The 22722-nt window shown below is 41.0% G+C and overlaps 1 protein-coding gene across 9 annotated transcripts in view; it reads right to left on the reverse strand.

The window, feature by feature from the left end:
• RUNX1T1 (RUNX1 translocation partner 1) overlaps positions 1-22722 on the reverse strand; it is a 109683-nt gene that overhangs the window by 69847 nt on the left and 17114 nt on the right. For 2 of the 9 annotated variants that reach the window (NM_001398216.1, NM_001303464.3), the window contains exon 1: positions 6101-6259. The exons of 5 other annotated variants lie outside the window; for them this stretch is intronic. In NM_001398216.1, coding sequence (NP_001385145.1) covers positions 6101-6107 — 7 coding nt within the window. In that variant the 5' untranslated portion in view covers positions 6108-6259. Of the gene's footprint in view, positions 1-379; positions 531-6100; positions 6260-20876; positions 21050-22722 lie in introns of those variants that run through there. 2 more of the 9 variants (NM_204744.4, XM_015282772.3) reach the window with 2 other exon arrangements.

A 22722-nucleotide genomic window follows, 5' to 3' on the forward strand; every position in this document is an offset into this window, starting at 1 on the left:
AGGCTGCTGCTCCATACAATACCACTAACTGGAGATAGAGAATAAATAGCTGGAGGGAAAAAATAGAAAATTAAAAAAAATCCACAGGGCAGATAAATAAATCCAGCTCTACTCTGTGCAAACACAGCTCCACAAAATACATGGGGGTAAGGAGGTGCACCCTGTTAGCCTGCATTGTACCCAGCAGACCAGCTCCCCAGCAGTACACAAGGCAAAGTTTACTCTGCAAGCTACAGACCAAGCGATGATGTAGGAACTGGCTTGATAAATAATTCACTGTTGCTACCCAGAAGCTCAATAATGCTGAAATTTCTTCCCAAAACAGAACACAAAACCAGCACCACCAGTGCCCTTCCCTATAGTGAAAAGGGCCAAGTACCTCAGGCTGCATTTCCAAAGCAGCTGAAGGGAAATGCCCCACAGTAGCAGAGGGTAACACACAGGCTGAAGGGGCCTCAGAAGAGCAGCAAGTCCGAGCCCCTCTGCCCAGAAGATCAGATGCCAACAGAATTTTCAACGGCTGCGGTAACGGAAATACCAGCACCTCTCTGGAGAGCCTCCTTCAATGTCCAACCATCCTCACGTCCCGGTATCTGCTTCGGATTTTATCACGGCCTGTTCCTTATGCTGGTTGCTTCTCATCCTATCTCTGTAAACCTCTAACGGTCTGACTCCATCCATCTCTCCACCTTCCCATCAGGTAGCTGTGACAGCTTGTGAGATGGACAATAACAAATCCGTTATGTTTGACTGGCAGCTGCCTCCATCTCACCAACAGGGAGATCCTGGGGGGTAGGATGCCTTACTCCTGTATTTTATGAGCCTCAATAATTTGGAGATGCAGGACCCACAGCTCTACTCCCTCCTCTAGAAAGATGTCCATATCCTCACCTTCAGCAGGATGGCAAGTTAAGAGATGAAAAAGATGATTTCTGATTTAGTTCAGCTGCCTTTTGACTGAAAGCCTCACTCTAGAAGTAAAAGCCATAAATTCAAACCTTCCTTCTGCTCACACAAGTTTAGGCCTACATTGTGCTCCTTTGGCAGGGGAAAGCTACCAGTCAGGAGCAGGTTCTCTGGGATGGGAATCATCTCTATCTGGTCCCACACATCACAGAATGCAACACAGTGCAGACAGCTGAGCTCGTGGAGAGCTGAGCCAGTGAACACACAGCATGGCGCAGCACAGCAAGGGCTCCACCAACCTCACAGATTAATCATGTTTAAATGTAGTGATATGGTGCTATGCTGAATGAGACTGTCCTCACCAAGAGGCGCAACATGGCTAACCTGTGTCTGCGTACAAGAGAAGATCCAAATGCTGCTGGACCTATGGATTTCCCAATTCAATCTCTATTCGCCCCAGCATCACTCACCCTGTGCTTCATTTGACACCACGCCCATTTCTGGGAACAGGAAATAAGCCTGCACTTGTGTAGCAACTAGTGTTTCTAAATAGGCACTGGACATTCTCCCAGATTACCTACCAGATCCAACTGTTCGAACAACCCAGATATAGAAATGCTTCTATTCCAGCAAGACACAGGCATGAACTCGGCACTGCTTAACCCTGCAGCAGTGAGAAGGATCTTAGCAGGCACAGATGCAGCTCTCTGTACTTGGGAAGCTTCAGAGCTGCAACAGCTATGCAGCTGGGATTAGGAGAGAGCTGAGTAGTCCAAAGGCATGCAACTCTGCATTTGCAACTTTGCATTTGGAAGTTAGCTATTGCTTCAAGTGCAGAAGTCTTCCATTGCACTTAGCCTTAGTCTGATCTGGTAGTAAAAGACCAAGTTGCAGCTGATTTTTGTGTGTATAGCTTGACAACAAAAGGATGCAGCAAACCAACCAGAGAACTGGTACAGGCATACGTAATGCTCTCGCAGATGACCACATATCACATCCCCTTGTAGTCTTACGTGAATCAGTTTCTCCATTTATTTCACATGTGCACATCACATCATTTTAGGATTTATTTTACCCCAAACTGGTATTCAAGTCTTTTATTGATTAAAACAATGCATATATACACAGATCACATTTGATTAGCAAGCTATGATGACTATGCCTTAATTGGCAGTTATGCATTACCATGTAGTCTAAAGTCCTCAAACCAAGATGTGGTTGCCGCTATAGGCTGTGCACGCACCAAGGAAAGACCAGCTAAGTAGGGGTCTCAGCTTAGAATCACTAAATCTTCATGGAAAAAAGAGCACTTGGGACGCCGCTTAAAAATGTATTTATTACTGCTCTTTCAGCAGTATGATCTGCATCCCACAGCGCATGCGTTACTTTCCACACATATGCAGGAAGATGTGGTTCTTAGCCCCTTGGGTTGAAATAAGTGCAAAAGTACCATGCAGACTTCAGAATTTATTGCTACCAGAAAGAAAAAAGAAAGTTTAATACTTTGAAAAGCAGTCATTATAACGTTGTGTCCTAAAACCTACACTGCGTATCTGAGGAACCTCATGACCCACAGTCCTCCAAAGGAAGGAGCTTTTCGCTGCTATCGGAATCCTAAAGAAGATAAAGACATTATGTAGGATGATTGGAATAATGATGCAAGGTTAACACTCAGACTTAAGTATTTCCAGACGCATTTTCCCTGTTTGGCAGGAAACTTGTTTTATAAGACACAGAATTGTCCTAATGTAACAGCATAGCAACTGCAACTTAAAACTGAACAAGTCGGTTAATGGACTGTTAGGAGACTTTTGCTGTATAACGGCATTTAGAAGCATGTATTTAAAAAACAGGTGGATAATCCAAATGTTCAGTTACTAGGACACTCACAGTTATGTCCATGGCAATTTTGTTTCTGTTCTTTAAACAAATCATCACTTGCAAGCACTAATGTTAAAACCAGAAAGCCAGTCTAGTACACAGTGGCTATAAATGCCAAATCAATTTTCAGCAGATAATAAAGTTCATGTTTTACAATCAGCAATGCACTGTTTTACTACCCAAAATGTAAGCTAATAATATATAGCTCTGCTAAATGGAAAATGCAGATATGCTGTTAAGAAACAGGCTGGCTGTGAGATGATGGATCATTTCTGCTGGGACCTTCTTAAAGCTATGTGCAAATGTTTTGAAAATATCACATGATGTGGCCATGTGTTAAAAATTACAGCCAGTTAAGTTCTCTGCTAAGAAAAATATGTGGGCAATTTATGAAATGCACTCCAGGATGGAGATATCTTAAGTAAAACCAGATTTTGAAAACAAACCTTTTTTTTTTTTTTTTTTTTTTTTTTTGAAACACGAACTTAAAAAAAAAAAAAAAAAAAAGTAGCAGCCACATCTGGAGAGCAGAAGTAAAGAAAGGGTGGTCTGACCCAATACCAGGCCATCTTCTGAAAGAACAGCATTATTTCTGGGCTACAATGACTGTGATCACTGATTGTCCTTTTAAGGAAACCATGCTGAACACTGCCATGGGCAATAATAAAACATTTTGTAGGCCAACATCTGTTCTTTGAAAGTCCTGTAAAATGACTGATAGATTTGTAATGTTTCATAAATAGAGTCCGGAATAAACAGTGATATACATATACATATAGGTATAGATAAAAGAAAACACAGTAATCAAACAAACTGGTAGACGGGATTAGATTTGAACACTGTTTCTCCAACGTCAATTATTTAGAGATAAGCAGTTCCTCGAACCCCTGAACACAAGGGCGGCACGGTTAACTCGGTTACCGGAGCTTCCCGTTAACAGGATTAGCTTCCGATGGACTTTTCTCTGAGTCACAGCAATGCCTTAGCAGAGATCTCGATGTGTTTTACAGTGTTTCATTAGCAAGCCTTTCTGCCCTGGCTTTCAGTGGTGGGTTAGTGGGAAGGTGAGCAGCCAGTCACCGTAACAGCGGTAAGAAGGGTTGGCCTTTGAAGAGCAAATGTATTCCGTGTAAAAGTGTTATCGCTACACATAAACCAGAGCCCGCTTTTATTACTTCCTGTTCTTTCTCCAAAATAAGGAGGACTTTGGATGTCAGAACTACTGTGAAGGGACGCTTCTGAAATCAAGACTTCACACACACACACGCACACAAAAAAGGCACTGACATAATATCAGATTACATAAAAATACACATCCTTTTAATCTTCTGTACATAATGTGCTTACTTTTAAAATACAAAATCTGCCCCAGATGGCTAATAATGCCCATTTGAAAAAACCCAACACCACAATATTAAAGGGCTAAAATATGCTGCGAACAGATTGAGAGGCAGTTCATCCTAGAGGAGAGTAAAAAAGTGCAGATGGGTGTCAAAAATAGCCAAGTGTCAGATCTGTTCAAGTATCTCCATTCTGGCACATGCTCCCAGTCACAGCTGTTAGTGTATTCTCTGTATCCAAGTGCAAGGTTTTCTAACACTCGGAGCTGACATTAAAACACACTTCTTGCTTGCTATTGCTCTGAGGGAATGCTGGAAATTAAACGTCTATTCAGTGGTAAAGCTTCACAAGCATCGATAAGGGCACACGTACTCAAGTGCAGCGCGTGCCATTTTGATTAAGGATACATGAAATTTTAACCAGCAGGTAGATTAAGGAATTTGAATGCCAAAGGCTTAATAGGTTTCTCACAAACCTCTGCTCTTGGAATTCCAATACTGTTTGCTAATACCCCAAATGATAGACACAAGGATCAAAAACTGATGGGATGGTGTCACTTCAGTACAATTAAATATCTTAATAAAGCACAGACTTAGGAAACCGCACAAGCAGAACAGTCTCATACAAACACAAGGAAAACGCCAGCAGAGCCACATTAGGCAGAATGCAGCCTTCCAAATTAATGAATTACCGTGATATTTCTAATGAAGACCGCATTCCAAGGAACATAATGCATGCAAATCAAATTTTAGGTTTAAAGGGTTAAATTGACCTTTCGTAGTCCTCAGTTGTTATCTATGCAAATTAATTTGCCCATATTTCAACCATATAAATCCTCTTAGCCCTGTGCTTTGAGCAAACAGTGCCCACTTCCTCGTTACAACCAGGGGATCAGCAAACATACCAGCAGTGGGGTACGACCATGTAGAAAAATCCTAAAAGGAAAACATTCCTCCAACAACTGGCAATACCTACATGCAACTGCGGTTGCAGCAAACTGGCAGATACTGTTTCAAAACACCATCTGCGAGGTGCACAGACTCCCTGTGATCAAGCATAGCCTCTTCTGCCCGTCCTACCCAAATAATCCACACGAACCAGCCAGCTGTAGGCTCGGCGCTGTCTTTTTTTATCGAGACACAGGCTGTTGTAATCAGGCACATGTCTCTGCCCAGTCCTTACCGAAAGGAATAAACAAACAGCACACAACAGATTCAACCACTCTGCTGCGGTCGATCCTCACGCAAACCCCTCAGATAAATCACCCCACGGAGAAGCGATGTCTAATTGATAAGTGCTACCGCCGATGAAAACAAGTGATTCTAAGATCCAGGGATAATATTTTCCCAAGGAAACCAATCTATTGAAATTTCCAGCACCACGGCGATTTCTCTCATTCAGCAGATTATTTTCATTGTTTTATTTTGCATTAACATATTTCAGCAATCTGCCCGGTGACAGTTAAGCGCCGCGATTCAGGACAATGCCGCAAGAATTTGGTTTATAAATCTCCCTCGCTCCTCCGACACAAACAGCTTTTCAAGGAGATCACTTCAGCTGCGACTGACCTCCCCCGATATAGCATCCCCAGACCCGAGGTGCAGCTGACAGTCCCTAAAGCCAACCCGAAGCTGCCTCTCTCCCTGCTAAAACGACCCCCCATGCAGGGACCCACACCCCCGGACACGGCCACTTTCTGCTATTTCCATCCCTTTGCGCTGAACCACCCAGTCCTATTGCAAGTAGCATCTTGGGCAGTTTCCTCGCTCGCATTCCCCTCCCCCAAACGCACACACAACAGAATTAGCATCCCCCAAGCACTCTGTCCCCGTATCAGCTTGCAAATCACCATCTATGTAAAAACAAATAAAAAGCAAGCAAACAAACAAACAAACAAAAAAACCCCAACTATCAAAAAACAATTAGCGTTTCCTCATTTACAAGCAAAAGAGCTGCGATAATTTTAACTCACCAGGCATCCTCGGATAAAATATACCACCCTGTAAATGGCTCTCTCCTCAAAGCAGGCTTATTTCGGGCTCAGTGCCTCCTGTTCTGGAATGAGAGGGGAGACGCGAGCGGGGCCATCGGAGCTGGCTGTGGCAGCGTTGCTGGAGGCAGGATGCTGGGCGCGTGCGTTTGCCAGGCAAAGACAGATGGAGAGCTGACACTCTGGATTGCACTTGGAGCAGAAATGTGAATGATGACAGGAGCACATGTGGCCTTGAACCCAGCCCTGTCTCTTCAGGCAGAACAATGACAGGGATGTGTGTGCAAATTATCACAACCCCGGCTCCCCTCAGCTGACTCCTTTTACTCTACCTTTCACACCAAGTTCCAGATGACCGAAGAATAGAAAGTAAAATGTGGAGTGATAAGCTCAACACTGAATTATTCATTTTTCTTTAAAAGTTAACCCCTTCTCTTGCTGAAAGCAATTAGAGGAAAGCATTGCTTCCGATCGGCTCTCCTCCAAAAGTGGAAACAAATTCATTCTTTATTTTAACAGCCATCGTTTTGAACTCCGTAGGACTACGTTTGTTTATTTAGCTGGAAACACAAAACGTGCACTGCGACAGAGCAGAGGGTCCCCCCTCCTTCCTCTCCCTTCCCCACACTTTGTTCGTTATTATACTGTTTTACTATAGTGAACAGAGTATCAAAATCACTCCCTTTCTCAGATGCTCAGTAGTATGTGTAAAATAGAACACACTTAGAAAGCAGACCACTTTTATTTTACTATAGTGCTTTTAACCCCCTGGGATTCCTGCATTGATATGTTCCAAACATTCGCAGCTTACTCTCTTCTACCTTGCGTGGTGATCCATGGGGGATGAAAACAAAATCTTCCCCGTAAAGCTTTTTCAAAAGCTAAACAATCATGTCCTCCCAATTTCTGATTTTGCACACCCCTTCAATGTTTATCCTTCACATGAAAAACGTATGCCTGGCTAGGTTCAATGCACTCTTCCCTATTAAGCTTTAATGGACACCATGATACATAAAACTACAAGTCTTTGTTATAGTGCTTTATCTAAAGCTGGCTATTTTCCTCTCAGCAGTCCCTCTTTAGTCCTTTGTAAAACATCCTTGCCTCTTAGGAGAAGCACACGCCTGGCTCGCATGCCTTCTGTAGCACGTATAGCCTTGCACAGAATTCCAGGCACGAGGAAAAATATCTTCTTTTTCCAGCTCCCCTCCAATTTAGTGCTTGCAAAACCTCCTGTTTTAGTAACGAGCATTTCTCCAGCAATTAGCACACACGTTCTGGTTCAACTCTGCCTTTCGGTACACAATCAAACCCATATAGGAAATCAGCAATTCTCAGGCAGATCCTCAGAAGCTGCCTTCTTGTCAGCATAAGACTCATCCTTTTGTACTTATTTATGCATCCCTTGATTTTGTGTTATGCCATCTTCTGCCTGTAGTGCAGAGAACAGCCCTGCTTTCAGGCCTTCCTTTTCCTTCCGCTAGCTGCCACAGAGCTGATAAAGATCTACTTAGGAAAGAACACACACACACAAAATTAAGTGAAAAATAACAACCCCTCCAACATCCGGCCTGGACTCATGAATATTTCTGACTTAAAACAAATGAGTCACTTCATTTGTTGGTGTTTCCACAATAATTTTTTCAGGGTATCCAAATGCCACTGTTCAGCTTCGCTTAAACGAGGGGCTCCAAGCACAGCACTGGCGAATGTGGGGGGATGGGAGAAGCAAACATCATCTCCTTTCACCCTAGTAAATGCTCCATAGCCAACAAGGTAGTGCACCTCTACTTGGGGGAGGCCCTTCCCTCAATCTTAACAGATATCCCCTGCAAGTGAAGTTCTGCGTGATGGATTTTTGCACTGGAGAGCCAAAGAGAAACATCCCAACATGGAAACATTTCCACGACAGAATGCACTCACAGGGGAGGGCAGGGAAAGAATAACACCAAAGTCCATGCCACCACCAAGGCCTTGAAAGAATTTAGCATTCTTTTTGTTTTATTATTCGCTGCACTATTTAAAACCAGGCAGTTAGTATTGTATTCGCTGGGCTGTTTTTCTTTTTTTAATGCTCTACTCTACATGAAAGGAAAAACATTTTCACAGTTGGAAATTCAATCTTTCATCAACATAGATGCAGCCCGAATCAACTTCAGAGCAGAAAGTAACGTGTCAAAGGTATGAGGCATTTTAATAAAACCGAACGATATTCACTCCTAAAAGTAGATTTTAATATCAGTACATTGTAAATCCACAGACTACAGCTCACGAAATTGAACTTCCATATGCTGTGTGATTATGCATCTTTTCTGTGTGTAAAAAGCCTTTTTAAGCTGTTATCTGACTACAGTAATTGCCATTTAAATTGATCCATGTCAACAAAACCTGGATCCCTGGAGATTCTCACCTAGAAGTCTGCTCGTGGAAGGGCTCACAGAATGCCTGTGCATCTGAGACTACTTCAGCATTTTCTCAAGCAGCCAGCTGCATGAATAGTTTTTCCCTCTCATTATTTAATACACTGAGGCAGGCTGCAACCCATTTGGCAGCCCTCCCTGAATAAATATCTCTGGATATTTATTCTCTCTCCCCACCCTCGTTTTTATAGCAGTCATTTGAAGACTGCTCTAACAGCCTTTGCGCCGGTCCTGAAATTTTAGCAGGCCAAGTGAAGCTGGACGGTCCATTCTGTAAAACAGGTTTATTCTCTGCATCTCCCAGCTGAGGAAAAGAACGGCAATGGCTTAAACAAATGGACAGTTCTGCAGTATCGCAAGAGTTGGTGTTACGAGTAACACCAAAATGAAAGGGACACAAGGAGAAAGAAAAATCCAGAAGCCAACCTTCAGGCAGGGCAGCGCCTTCGGTCCTTCCTGGGTGGCTCCTTCAGGAATCATTCAGAAGACTACAAAGTAATTTTAATACATCCTTGACAACTTTTAATTTTGGAAACGAGTAAAAGCGGGCAGCGCAGCCTCCATATTAATACATATGTCCCCCTTCCCCCCCCCCCCCAATCAAATTTGCAAATTTGATAGGAAGTTACTATTGCATTGCTTTGATGGAGAAGAAAAATTCCAAATGATCACCATTTGAAAGCATAGGAACTGCTTTCAGCTTAAACCTAGCTTAATAAGAGGGACTTGAAGTCCACTGAAACGCATCTGTAGTTAATGAAAGCTCTCTATTAACAGTGAAGGAAGAATTTAATTCAAAGATTTTCTGTAGGACTTCTCAACTTCCCGCTCGACTTAGAGCAGACTGTTGTGATACATTGTGACTTCACACAGTGGGTATTAAGTGAGTTAATTCAAAGGAGCTGAAACCTCATTGATCCTAATTGAAAGCAATACACCCAACCAAATAGTTTTCTACCCCATCTGCTCTGGCCTGCCACCAGCTATTCAATACAAGAGAATTAATAGTTTCAGATATTCTAACCGACCCAATAAAAGCACTCATTTAAGCAGGACTGCATTAACAAAGTGAAAAACCAAGGGCAAAATGGGTTCAAATGGAGCATTTTACTCCTAGTTGGCTTTAACAAAGCTGAATAATGCTTATTCTGACTTTTTATGTGCAAGACTTGATAAACTGAATGAGAAGGCACTCAATGATCAGTCAACGAGCATTGATGAATGGTCATTAGGACCCCCCCAGCCCGAGGAGAGGCCATCCCACAAAGTGGCACACCAGCTTGAAAGGGCGGACTCACTAATGTCCAGATTTCCCCGCTTGCTTGCTCCACTCTCACTTTCAGACCACTGGCCACCAAATGAGGCTGACATATTGGAAAATAATCTTTTATGGGCGAGTGGTAAATAAAAATGGAGGCATTAGCTGCGCTTTCAAATTCAAATCTGCTAGTTTTGTCGGCCCCCAAACGTTTTGATTTTCCACCCAGCTGGAAGCTATTAGCGTTTTCTTAAGGCATCCCACTGACAGGGCAAACCCAAGTAATGTGCGAGCTGTAGAGCTGATTGCAGAGACAGGACAACTGCTTCTGGATGCTTTCTTAACTTTCTTCAGTTGACCGTCAAACCAAAGTACAGCAAAGGCAACACCTCCGGGAGATGCTTGCTGATTTCTGGCTGCCAGTGATTTCCTACTGCCTGATGCAACAGCAGCCTACCTGTGATGGGCCACAGTACCTTCCACGTGACTTTTTCCATGACAGTGCAACTATCCTCCCATTTCCACTGTGCTATCACAAAAGATCTCGAGGTATTAATAAAAGCCACGTCTTCATAAACTTCTGTTTCTTTGCTGGGAAACCGAATTAAAATATTCCAATGAGATATGTGCTTATCTATAACAGCAGCTCTTAATACATGCAATACAAAACATGCGCCAGACAACAGTAAACATTTCCCTAAGCATTTCCTTATTGGCAAGGCTTTCTGGACTTGGAGAAAGAAAAGACAAATGGGACATTTAAAACATACATAACTCTGTGAAACACAGATTGAGATTACCTCTACAAATTCTTAATATCTTGAAGCTACGCTCATCAGGTTGGGAAGTAAATATTCTTGCTTGTCTAAGAGAAATTCTTCATCATGTTACACCTGGTGCTAACTAAAGGAATACTGGATTAAATTTATTGGAGATGAGAAAGCAGTCATCTCTTTTTTCACATAAGAAAAAATTAAAATCATATTATTTCAATAGGAAAATCAAAAAGTAGTCCTCTAAAAAGGATTTCAAATCATCTGTTAAGAAAAAGCAACCTTGGCAGTAGGACAGGCAAGGCAATCTAGATTGCTCATTGTCCTTCGATCAGAAAAGGACCCAAAAAAATCATTCTTGTTGAAAGCTGTCAGAAATCTGAGCGGCACTTCAGGTGTACTTCAAGTTTAAAACAATAAAAATGACATATAAAGATCTATGGGAGGAGAAGAATAGGTCAACTGAAAATTAATTGCTTGAGAATGAGAGGGCCAACATAGGGTTCAGTCCTTCAGGGAGCATGCTGTTGTTCTCTATGTACGCACTTCAGTAACACATGGGCATGGTCACGTGGACACACCTGCTGTGGTGCCCATTTCCTTTGCTCGATCTGACCTAAATCAAGTTTTCCCTTACATCTTTATTAAATAAAGCATTTGCTACAATGGATGCAAAGTAAAATTGAAATTGACTGTTAATGTCTTTCATATTCAAAGAAAATTACCACAACATCTAAGGATAAACATCACCAAGGCACTATGGAAAATTCTGTACTGATTTGGTATCATTTCTGAAAGGACACAACAAAATACTGAAGATGCCATTTCACTGACAGAAGAAGAAACACAGCTGGTGTGCTCCAGAGATGCCTGGACAATGATACCTGGTCTTGTTCAAATAGGGTCATATTTTAAGATCCCCCACCCCCCTCCAGAAAAAGGAGGGGCTCAAGCTATCAGTTGCCTTTTGACTTGAAGCTCAGAGTGTTTGCTCTTTCAACACGGGTAGGGAAACTCCTTCTGCTGTAGTATATTAACCCTAGTTTTGACCTCTAATCAATGTCATTTCAATGCATAGGATTTTCATAATAAAGATAACCTGAGAGCATATTTCTACGAAAGAAGACCTACTACTTGCCATAAATTTGAGCCTTGCATTTTTCTTCGTAACACGTCAATATTTGTGACACTAACTAAACATATTTTATTCATTTGACAAGGACTGTTACATTATATTGAAAACTTTTGTTTCAATGTCACCACCTCCCCGTTTTGACTGATGGCGAGTGAGTTTTGTTAAAACGCAAGGGGTGATAGCGTATGCTCCAGTGAACTTTCCCTCCTCTCAGCACCAGAGACAAAAACCTGCAGCTCGGCTCTGTGCTGGCAGCCATCTGGACAGCTTTCTCTCAATGCCTGCCCCACACCACACTGCAGGCAAAATTTCAGGGCTCTCGAGCTCTGTGGAGCTATTCATGACATACCAATTTCACATTTTCTGCTTGTACGCTTGCAACAATAAATGCTAATGAGGACTATGAATGACATTTTTAAAGACAATAAAAAGGTCTCCAAATCCCTTGCATATGGAGACACTATTTTCTAAACTTCACCTTCTGTTAGGGAGCCATTACACTCTAAAGGAAAAAAAATAACCTAAGGAGAACAATGCGATGATCAAAGCATAATCGAGTCCTTAAGAATTCCAAAGAAAACAATGTTTGCAAAGCTAGGTTAATGGCAGACAGACATTATGCCGATGCACAGTGCTAACACTTGAATGCAGAACTCTTTCTCAGTAGTGCTGCCCTTCTTACCAGGGCGCTCAAGAATTCCTGGCTGTGGGGTGGCTTTGGGGGCAACACGGCAGATCCTCACTTCTCCTGATGAAATGCAACCTCACAAGTCTCGCATTTGGACCTTTTAATTACAAAGCTCTAGTCCAAAAGTAAACCGTCCTCATTAATTGCTTGGAAACCCTATGTTCTCATGGAGATTACTGTACTGACTGAGTGTGGCCACGAGAAATTGCTAGTTTTAATGTTTTCTTTCCCAAATCTGTCTTTTGCAATGCTATTGCTACTCTAAATTAAAAGGCTGTCTTTACTCTGGGTAGTATGTTTTGTATTTAATTAAAGACAGTTTCCCTTATCAGCAAAGATTAAAAACACTTTCAAGAAAATCCACCAGGTGGAGCAAATACACAGCGATACACAACATTTATTTATGCTCCTACTGCCATTTTCAACAGGGAAAATGTTTTACATGGAAATATTCCTACCTCTTGACCTCCCTTCTTCACCCTTTTGTCACGTATTGATCAATTTGTACTTATTTACTCCATTTATAATTGTACAAAAGCTTTGTTCAGAGGAGCCCTGATAGGAATCTACTGTTGTCGAGCACTTGAGCACTTTCAGTATAGATTTGCAAACCACAACAGTCATCAGGAAGAGTCAAAGAAGTGAAATTAGAGAATAGTATTATTCAATAAAATATTATTTCAAAAAAGTGAAAATAGAAAATACTATGCTGAACTGTACTTTGTTGAATAATACATGCGTATATACATTATATATGTGTACTTATTCAACAGTAAACGGAGAGTGAGCTTATAAAAAGGCTGATAAGCGTTCAGAAGATAGAGCTCATTCTTACAACAGACAACAAAACCTTCACACCGGCCTCCAGTACAACGGGCTGGAAACCAGGCCACTGAATGCATTTGTGTAAGTAGCAGCACCAGTAGCATCGTAGCAGTTGCACTGCACGGTATGTTGGTGTTCACTGTTAACACCTTTATTTTTGTATTAAACCAGTCAACTCATGAATAATTTCAAAAGTGCAATGAAAGAGGGCTGTAAATAAATATTCAAGCGTTATCTGTAATGGCTAAACATTACTTCTCCATTTAAGCTGTTTTCCAGAGCCAGGTGAGAAAGCCACTTCCTCATCAAATATTTTAAGTTTCCCTGATGAAGGAGAAGATCTAATGGAATAAAGGCAGGGGGGCACCTTTTTACATGAAGAAAATTAAGTCTTAACAGAAAAGTGGCTATGGATGAGTCTTCTCACAGTTATAATAGGACAACCCACTGGCAGAGCCTGTAATTGCTAAAATGGCAAAGCAATATCACCAAGTGAACTGCTCTAATGCAGTGCAGTGCGCCTAGGAACACAGCATAATCAGTACATGCTCCTTCAGCCCTTGATGATGGAAAAGGATTATTGTTTGAGTGACAAAGGGAAGGTATTGATTTCCATAAATTTCCTCTGTCTTTCCATTGTTTCCTTAGTTACACCTCTTCTAGCATTTTTTTTTCCCTCACTTGTCAGTTCAGAGTCCTCTCTTCTCTCTGCTATCAACACTACCCCTCTGTCCTCGTTCCTGTGCCCCTCTCCCGGCCATTCTACATCCCAGTCAGTTCCCACTACCAAAACCGATCCCAAATGGATTCACCAAATGTTGTGCAATCTGAGGAGAAAGTCCTTGGACGCAAAAGAGACTGACAGGAGATCTGTGCTTTTAGTCAGCCCCAGATCAATCTGACCACAGCTAAGGACAGTTAACATGCAGAATATTTGTTTCTTAAGGGACAGGGAGGGGTCTGTAGGAATACAGGCCTTTAAATACAATTTCATTTTATCTAATTGTGTTGTACTCCACATGGTACTTAGCTGTAACCGTTCAGAAGAGAAGCAAGAGAGGAACGTAGAGGTGATTATGAAGTGGAATTTCATAGCAAGAGCAAATTACAGCACTTCACACTAGGAGAACATCTGCGAAGAGCAGTAGTAAGTGCCTGGGCACAACACAAGGTGCCAATTTTAATGCAGCTTGGGACTCTATCTGTGAGAACTTTCCTTAAGCAAAACAGTCACAGCAGTGACTTGCAGATATGCCCAAGCTAGATTTTTTTCCTCCAGTTTCAAACGGAATACTGATTATCTGCAAGGGATTTTTGATGCAGCAGCCATGGACTATGCACTACCCTTTTCTGACATTTTCAGAGAGGAGCTGGACACCCAATCAGTGCGAGGAAGGACACTGTGGCTGCTGTTGTCACCACCCATGCGTGGGGAATTTGCTTTTCCTATGCTGTAGGCTGAGATTGGCAATGGCTGGCTAGGTCATGGCCAGTTCATTGGATTAAGAACTCTAGAAAAATGTAAAGGTGTGTCATACAACAGAAGGAGGGACACACGTGCTCATACTGACACATTATTTCCTACATATATACAAACCCCGTGGAAACGTGGCCCTACCATAAACCATCTTTTTTAATCCTATAGATCCAAGCAATATTTGTTTACACTATGGCTTCAGTACAGTATGGCAGGATAAAGGGATTTAAAACTGTGTGTTTAAGTAATTCGCTTTTACTTAAAGGCCCTTTTATGCCAGAATAGCACAGGAGTTCCTATTGAAAAAAAGGGGCTTGATTCTAAAAGGTGGAATATTATGTACATATTTAAGAATTTATTAGATCATGATTATCGATCTGGTACACTGTAACAGCTCTTTTGTTGCAGCATCCCCTGCAAATCCTTCTTAGATGGAGGATTAGGAGCACAATAGATCATAATGACTCTTTTGGTCCCATTATGCTATGTGTACTCGCAGCTGCAGATGCCGGTGGAAGGGCACATTCTCTTAATGAGGAATCCCCTATAAACCCTTTCCTGGTAATGGCCGTTAATGTTTCTGTGCAGGAAGAGTATGCCTTTAAATCTTTATTACAAAATCCTAATGAAATACTAGCAGGGAAAATGTAAGTTACTGCTCGAGCAATTTTGATCACACCTACAGAGTAACCAAAACCATTAGCACATGAAAACGTCCTGCACAACTACGGGAATAACTCTACCGACTGGACTGAAAGCCTTTGGTGTAAAAGAAAAGGAAGCCATAGTTAACTTTCAGCTCTCTGTTCTCCACTCCTATAACCACAAATATCTTTCTTGGACCAGCTTCTGCCCACAACAGTGAAACGTAACAGTCACATGCTGCACTGATTTTTGCTGCAAAGCCAGATAAACATGTTCCCTTCCTCCGCTACTTGCACCTTGTGACTTGAAGGTCTGTCAACACAATTATTTACAGGACCGTGCTATAAATTAGATAATTAAAATTATCCAACTAAGTCATATTCTTTATCATTCAGACAAGAAGTCATACTTTAATTTTCTACAAATCAGGAAAAAACAAACAAACAAACATGAAATACACATTCAGTACTTTTAAGTACCTTTACATAATTGAATATTTCAGTATCTATAACCTTGAACTTTAGATGATAGCAGATTTTCTACCTAGGGCTGACGTTTAAGTCCCTTCCAGTCCTGGCCACAGAAAGGCTCCATGGGTTACAGGGAGTTACCTCAACACTCAGTACCTATGAGCAACGACTACAATCTACTCAACCTCAGTATTACAAAACTGAATGCGAAGTTGGACACCTAAGAAAATCTCATGACTACTAACAAGGGAAGTGCTGATAGCTGCCACCATTGTTTCAATAGGCCATGCCAGAACAAACACTGGCTTGGTTTTATGCCATGGGATGAATAAAAGTAATGTTGCCAAGCATGCTGAAAATGAGAAACTTAGAGTGCCAAGTATGATGATTACGTTCATGATTACACAAAGAAAAGAAAAACATTTTCAAATTTTTCTTTTATTTGCTGTACAGCACAAGCTGAAGTCTGAAAGGCTGTGCTCCTAAGAAGGTTTTCTCTGAAAATGAGAGGTTAAGCAAAGGGAGAGAGAACAATAAAGCAAAAGGAAAAACCGCGGATTCAGAAGCGAAAGGGTTAACCTGTTTTGTTTCAGTCAGTGTTCTACCAATGCCAGAATTACAAGGGAAAGAATAAAAAGAGCCAGGTTTTTATTATTATTATTATTATTCTTTTAAAAAGAAAAAGAAAAAAAAATCAGGCCTATCTGTCACAGCGTTGTCCGGGCTGGAAGAACCGGCAGGAACCTCAAATTCCTGACCAAGCCCTCCTGCACACAATGCCTCCTGAATGGAAGGAACCCAGGCCCAGCAGAGATAGCCCGCTGTCAGGAACCGGCCCTGACGTGTGCGGACAGACAGGGCTGGCCTCGCAGGATGTCAGAGCGGCAAACTGTGGCTCGAGATACTGCATTTTCACACACTCTCAGCCTGGATGTTTTGCTCTTCAGGTAATTAAACAAGGAAACGGGGCTGATGTGTACGAGTCTGACCCCTGCGCTACGGCTCCACACTTCTGCCTATCAACTTCCGCAAGGACTGCCTGCAGCATCAACAGTCTTCTGCTCTGCTCCCCTCTCTCCCAGTGCCAAGCTCTAAAACAAATCCTCCTGGAATTATGTGCTGCCGCTGCCTACTCCTTTTGCTGTTTAAGAAGGGCTAAATTGCTTGCTGTTCCACATGCCTTGCTGCTTTTTCATAGGAAGGGGAAAAAAGGAAGGAGGCTGTTACTTTCTGAGAGCTGTCCCTCAGATACACTCATAATGCTACCTGGAGGAAGAGAAGAATGCATGAGACAAAGAATTCCCGAATTAATGCTTACGTTCAGGTCATTACCCAAAATGAGAAAGACCCTAAAAAGTCTCTCTGATTCATCCATCCAACCATCTTTATTATTTTTTTTTTTCCCACTTTTTGAGTCTTGGCTTTACATAATGATATAAATCATAGATTCAGAAAAAAAAAATAATCCAGTGCCTCCTCTCTCTCTTTTTCCTAAATTTAAGAAATGGTAGAAGGCAGGTGCTACCACCTATAGTCTCTGAAAGCCCTGCACATGCTGCTCACTGGCTGACCCAGTTTCTACGCTCTTTAAATACTATTTAAACAAAATGATTTTAGAAAGGGTAACATATTCTTACTTCTTCTGAAAACCCACAGAATAGAATATTGGCTGAGAGAGAAAGACCAAAAGAAAGAGGAGCACAAAAGCGTGCCTGCTTGTCTGTGTTCAACACAAAGAACATTAAATGAAAACAACTGGCATGCCGCCAAATTCCTATACAGGCAAAGAGATTCAAATAAATTGATTTCACGCATCACACTGACCTGGGATCAGTGAGCAGTGCTACAATACACTTGCTGCTCCATGTGGGGCAAAGCCCATTAATGTTATCAGAGCCACAGCACATCACCAAGAGGGTAAAAAAGAGAAACCAAACTCTGCACACTCAGAAATTTGCTTTGGAAAGGGAACTTCAGCTGAAGCGCTTTGTTTTAGTTTACTAATAACTACATCCTATTGTCACAGTCTGTTCATCTTAAAGGTTTCTAAGGTTGTAGTTTTTAAATTAAAATAAATACAAATGCCATACGCTCGCCCTTACACTCTGCTTTTAACATAACTGCTCTCAAACTCAGTTATTCTCTGTGAATTTCCTCCCATCCCCGTCCACCAGTGTTTTATATAGATTATAGGCTATTTTCTTTGTACTTCAAAAGCTGGATCTCTGCCCAGTATGTTCTTCTTGGCTCAGAAAGTAAGCTGAAGAAAACGGCCACCACTCTGAACTACTCCAAATCAACCTGACCCACAGAAAAAAAACATCATTTGCAAGTCAGCGATAAACAAGGCCCTGCTTCTCTGTGTAGAGTCGCTTGGGCTCCCTCCCTCATCTCTGAATTTCACTTTCTTACAACACGTGAAGAAACCCGTGTGTACTGTAGAGTTTCTTCTTGACATCCAGCCTTTGTTTTTCATTAAGATCTCTCATACACATACCATACAATCAAGAGCCATGCCAGCCAGCCACAGGTGTGCACCACATGAACAGATGAAGACCCGATTGTGAGTCGAGTAATGACAGTCCTGTGTCTGTAATGCACTCGTCCCCAAGAACCCTATTACATCTGTTCTATGTTAGAAGGGGGAATTATTACTTCAATCGGACTCTTCAAGATGTGTAAGTATGCAAACAATTGATATAAAGACCAAAAAAGGAAAACCAAGGAAAAGAAGACATTACAGGAGCAGAAGAAAGGTTAGGATCGCCCTAAGCGTAGGCAGACTGGTACAAGAGGCCACTGCTTCAAGGAAGCTATAGGCTCAGCCACCTCTTATCTTGCCTTTTATTCCATTTTTGGTTTCAAATAGTAAGTCAAATCTTCCTGGGCACAGCAAAATCCATATTAAATTAAGATGACTTTAAACACTGCTGTGAGAACAGTTATTTAGCTCTGACCTACCTCTTCTATTAATGATATCTATATCATGTAATCTAAAAAGGCGTTGTCTGCCACACCATCTATCACAGTGGGCTGAAAGTTGCTATAATATATAGGACAAAGCTATCTGGGGTAATGGAACAGAAGCTTCTTGATGAATTTCAAAAGAGTGTTGGGCACATCTCTCAAGTCACTCATCCAAATTTCAGTGCGGAGCATCTTGGCCATTTAAGACTAAAATTCTTGAATGTGTTACAAACACATACATCCAGATTTAGGTAACTTACTCAGCCACCTCATTCCAAATATATCTCAAAATGGGAATGCCCAAAGATCTATCAATTACTCACCACCACACATTGCTGTCTTTTCTACAAAATAGCTGCAAGGCAGTTTTGGATCATCTTTTTCACTGAGGCGAAAATTATGGTAAACTCTGTAAGTTTTGCTACAGAGAAGATGTTCTTGTTTTGGTATAAAGCTAGACTGACAGGACTGCAAGGAGAAAGAACTGTTTAGGATACAGCAGCTTTGTAATGGTGGTCAGATGTGCCTGCACCCAGGTGATACGGGCAGTCTGACCCGCACAGTGGTTAACGGGACAGGTAGCATGCTGTTCCCACCCATTTTATGAATATTTCAGTAGTACAAGAAGATCATTTGGGCTTTATAAAGATGAAGTGATTTTCAGTCATATTCAATCCCTCTTTCTAATAAAAATGATCAGTATTAGAAAACACGTCTCTCTCCTAAGTTGTAGAAAATTTCCATTATCTTGCACGTGCTCTGACAGCAATAAACCACAATAAGCTTCACATTAGTATGCCAGCACTGCATGCTTGAGGCATAAAATCTTTACTTTTACATTTATTTATTTTTGAAGTCCTTTATGAAGATCTACATTGCAGAAAAAAATCAACCAACAGCCACCCATATGGGGTACACTTGCACTTTGAAAACTGGACTGCAGAAGTAAGGAGGGGAATTAGAAGATATACACTGTGAAATTAGCAAAATAAAAATGCAACAAGAAGGTCTGCTAAGAATATGCTTTCTTTTCCAGACTGCCTGTGTACAGGAAGATCACAGAGATAAACTGACTTTCTTTAAATCAAGCTAAAAACTCAATTTAGAATGCCAATTCATTTTTAATAGGATTTTTTTTTAAAGTACGTCCACAGAAACGCACAAAGCCTCTGCAGCGTGCAAATCTCCTCGCACTACAGCACCCATACAGCACTGTGGGGCCCTGAGTAGGCAATGTCTCACGTAGAGAGGCTGCGGACACAAAACCAGGCTTCAGCTGCCTTCAAAATAAACCAGAGCACAGCCCACAGCACTCAGACTTCTTGTTCACTTTATTTTGATATCATACTCCATCAAAGTTATGTCAGAGGCAAAACTGTCCAACACTAAAAAAAGACAGTATCAAGAGTGTTGGAAAGCACTTAAACTCAGTTTAGTACTTTCTTGCTATCTAGACACCATTTTAGGAGAAAAAATGCAGTTTCAGTAAAGGCAGGAATGACAGTCGTAAGTTAAGTAGAAGAGTTGTTCTGCCATCACAGATTTACTTTTCAACTGTAGTAAAAACTTTTGCATGCAAGTAACTGAAATATTCATCCCCAGTATTTCCTGAATCAAATTTAACACAGATTCCCAATGCAATGAGTTCACCAGAGGCTTCCTCTAAATTATAAAGACAACCATTTGGCTAACATGATTACAACTGTCCCTTAACCTGGTTGCAAATACTGTTCCAATTCACAGTGCAGTAAACTGAACTTTATTATTTTTACAGCCCAGTCAAACAATATTTATATGCCAGATAAAATGCACCTATGGCATCAAAAATACAGGAAATGTAGTTAAAGATTGCACATTGATGTATTTACAAGAAAAGAACAATTTTAGGAAAGTCATCACTGAAGGATTTCATTGTTATAGCTGTACACTTTCAGTGACATTAAAATGATGGCAACACCTTGATTGACTTAGGCTGACTCTCAGGAGGCTAAGGGCAAAGATTTCTGCCTAAATTATCGTTTACAGGGCAAGGTACAGTCATTACAAATAACTTCTAAAAGGTATGCACATTATAAAATCAAATATGTTTCTGTTCCTTACCTTGACAAAATTCAAGGTTCCCTTTTTTCCGGCAGTCACCTATCACTAAACTCAGTGCTCTCCAAGTGTTTCTTTTGACAGATATCATTCTCCACCAACCGCTCTGCTAATTTCCTCTTTCCTTTTCTGACTGGGACAGATATTATGTTCACCAGCCCAGAGATCAATCTTTTCTATTGACAACAAAAAATGAAGAAAAAAAAAAAAAGAAAGAAAGAAAGAAAAGAAAAAGAAAAAAAAAAGCACATATCACAGCCAGTTTGAAGTACCACACCCCTTCATTTGCATGATAATAGCAGTCTTTTAAATAAAGAGGGAAGACAGAACGGCTATCATTCTAAATCAACTACCCACATTTTCTTAGTTAATACAAGGCAGTGCTTTAATACCATATTAATTCTTCGACAAAGGCTGCTTCAGAAGTTGCCCATTTACAACTGTTAATATATAAAAGGCAACAAAGTAAGAGCAGCCTGCATGCCACCTATTTACTAATTCTGTAAAAATGATTGGTTTTAAATGCATTAATATGGTATAAAATATTACATACTTTACCTGCTTGAACAGAAACCCTAGAGAATAACTTATGAAATGAACGTGGTTACTAAAAATAGAAACCTTGCAATTACACAGCGCTATATGAATTTGTAAGTTGTAACTGCAAACACATTTTAAGAAAGACAGATCAAAAAGGTATTGATATATTTACAAATCATCCTCCCACTTCTGAAAAGGCAATTTCTCTCCCACTCCAACACCTACATGAGCTGTTTATTTGGGTTACACAAATACTTTGTCATTAGTATGAGCCTATATGACAGCGCTGTCAGTTTTTCCAAGACATTAATATGCTTTCCAGGGTTCATAATTATGTCAAGGCAGAGAGGTTTCAGAGCCAGGCACGCAGTTACGTCCATGCTTCAATCCGCATCCACTGCTCAGGTGTTTCAGGACATACAGTTAAGCATGCAGAAGGATCTGACCACAGCCACATGCATCTACCCAAGAACCCAGCCTGGACTGTTTCCTGGACTAGATTATGCTGCAAAAAAATGGATCGCCTGGGGGCATTTTCAAAAGATTACGTTTGTACTGATGCTCAGAATTGCAATCTTCCCCACAAAAGAAAAAAAAAACATGTTTCTATGCAGCCCTGGCCCAAGCCAAAGCCCTGTTATTTCAAGAGGCGTAAGGGGACTGTGGGACTGTACCCAGCACTTGGCAACTGTTCACTTTCAATGTGACACAATTGCCTTTGGAAATTTGGGAAACAACCACCAAAGTAGGGTTAGGAGTCCCCCACTTGGGTGCAATAATTATTTTTCTAAAATTATTATTACCATTTGGAAATTCTGTAGTTGTCACCATGTACATATGCTGGCATTCAAAATTGCCTTTCCGCTGTGCCTTATCATGAATTCTGTGTTTTTCAAATCTTCAGACTTCTGCATAACACATTACACTCACACAAATGCACACAACATTCCCTAAACTGCCATTATTGTTTGATTTGAGTGTTACGGCCATAAACTCATGCCACTAGCAAAGCTGAAAAATACTTCACTGACCAAGTGGCCCTATTAATTTCACTGAGCTCATTTAAACATTAAGTTTTCTACTGAGTGACGATAGCACAATCTGGTTGAAATATGGGTTTACAGTGGAACAGTAAATTAGCATCATATTCTGGATTCAGAATTACACACAGCAGCCATCTGTAAAGATGTATTCATGTTTTGTTAACCTTTTCTAATTTGGCCACTAGAAATAATTAAGATCAAATATGTTAAATTTTGTAACATGTAACAATTCACTATTTGTGTCTACTGAATAGCACACTTCTCTT

The sequence above is a fragment of the Gallus gallus genome, chromosome 2 (assembly GCF_016699485.2).
Source record: "Gallus gallus isolate bGalGal1 chromosome 2, bGalGal1.mat.broiler.GRCg7b, whole genome shotgun sequence".
In the NCBI taxonomy this organism is placed as follows: domain Eukaryota; kingdom Metazoa; phylum Chordata; class Aves; order Galliformes; family Phasianidae; genus Gallus; species Gallus gallus.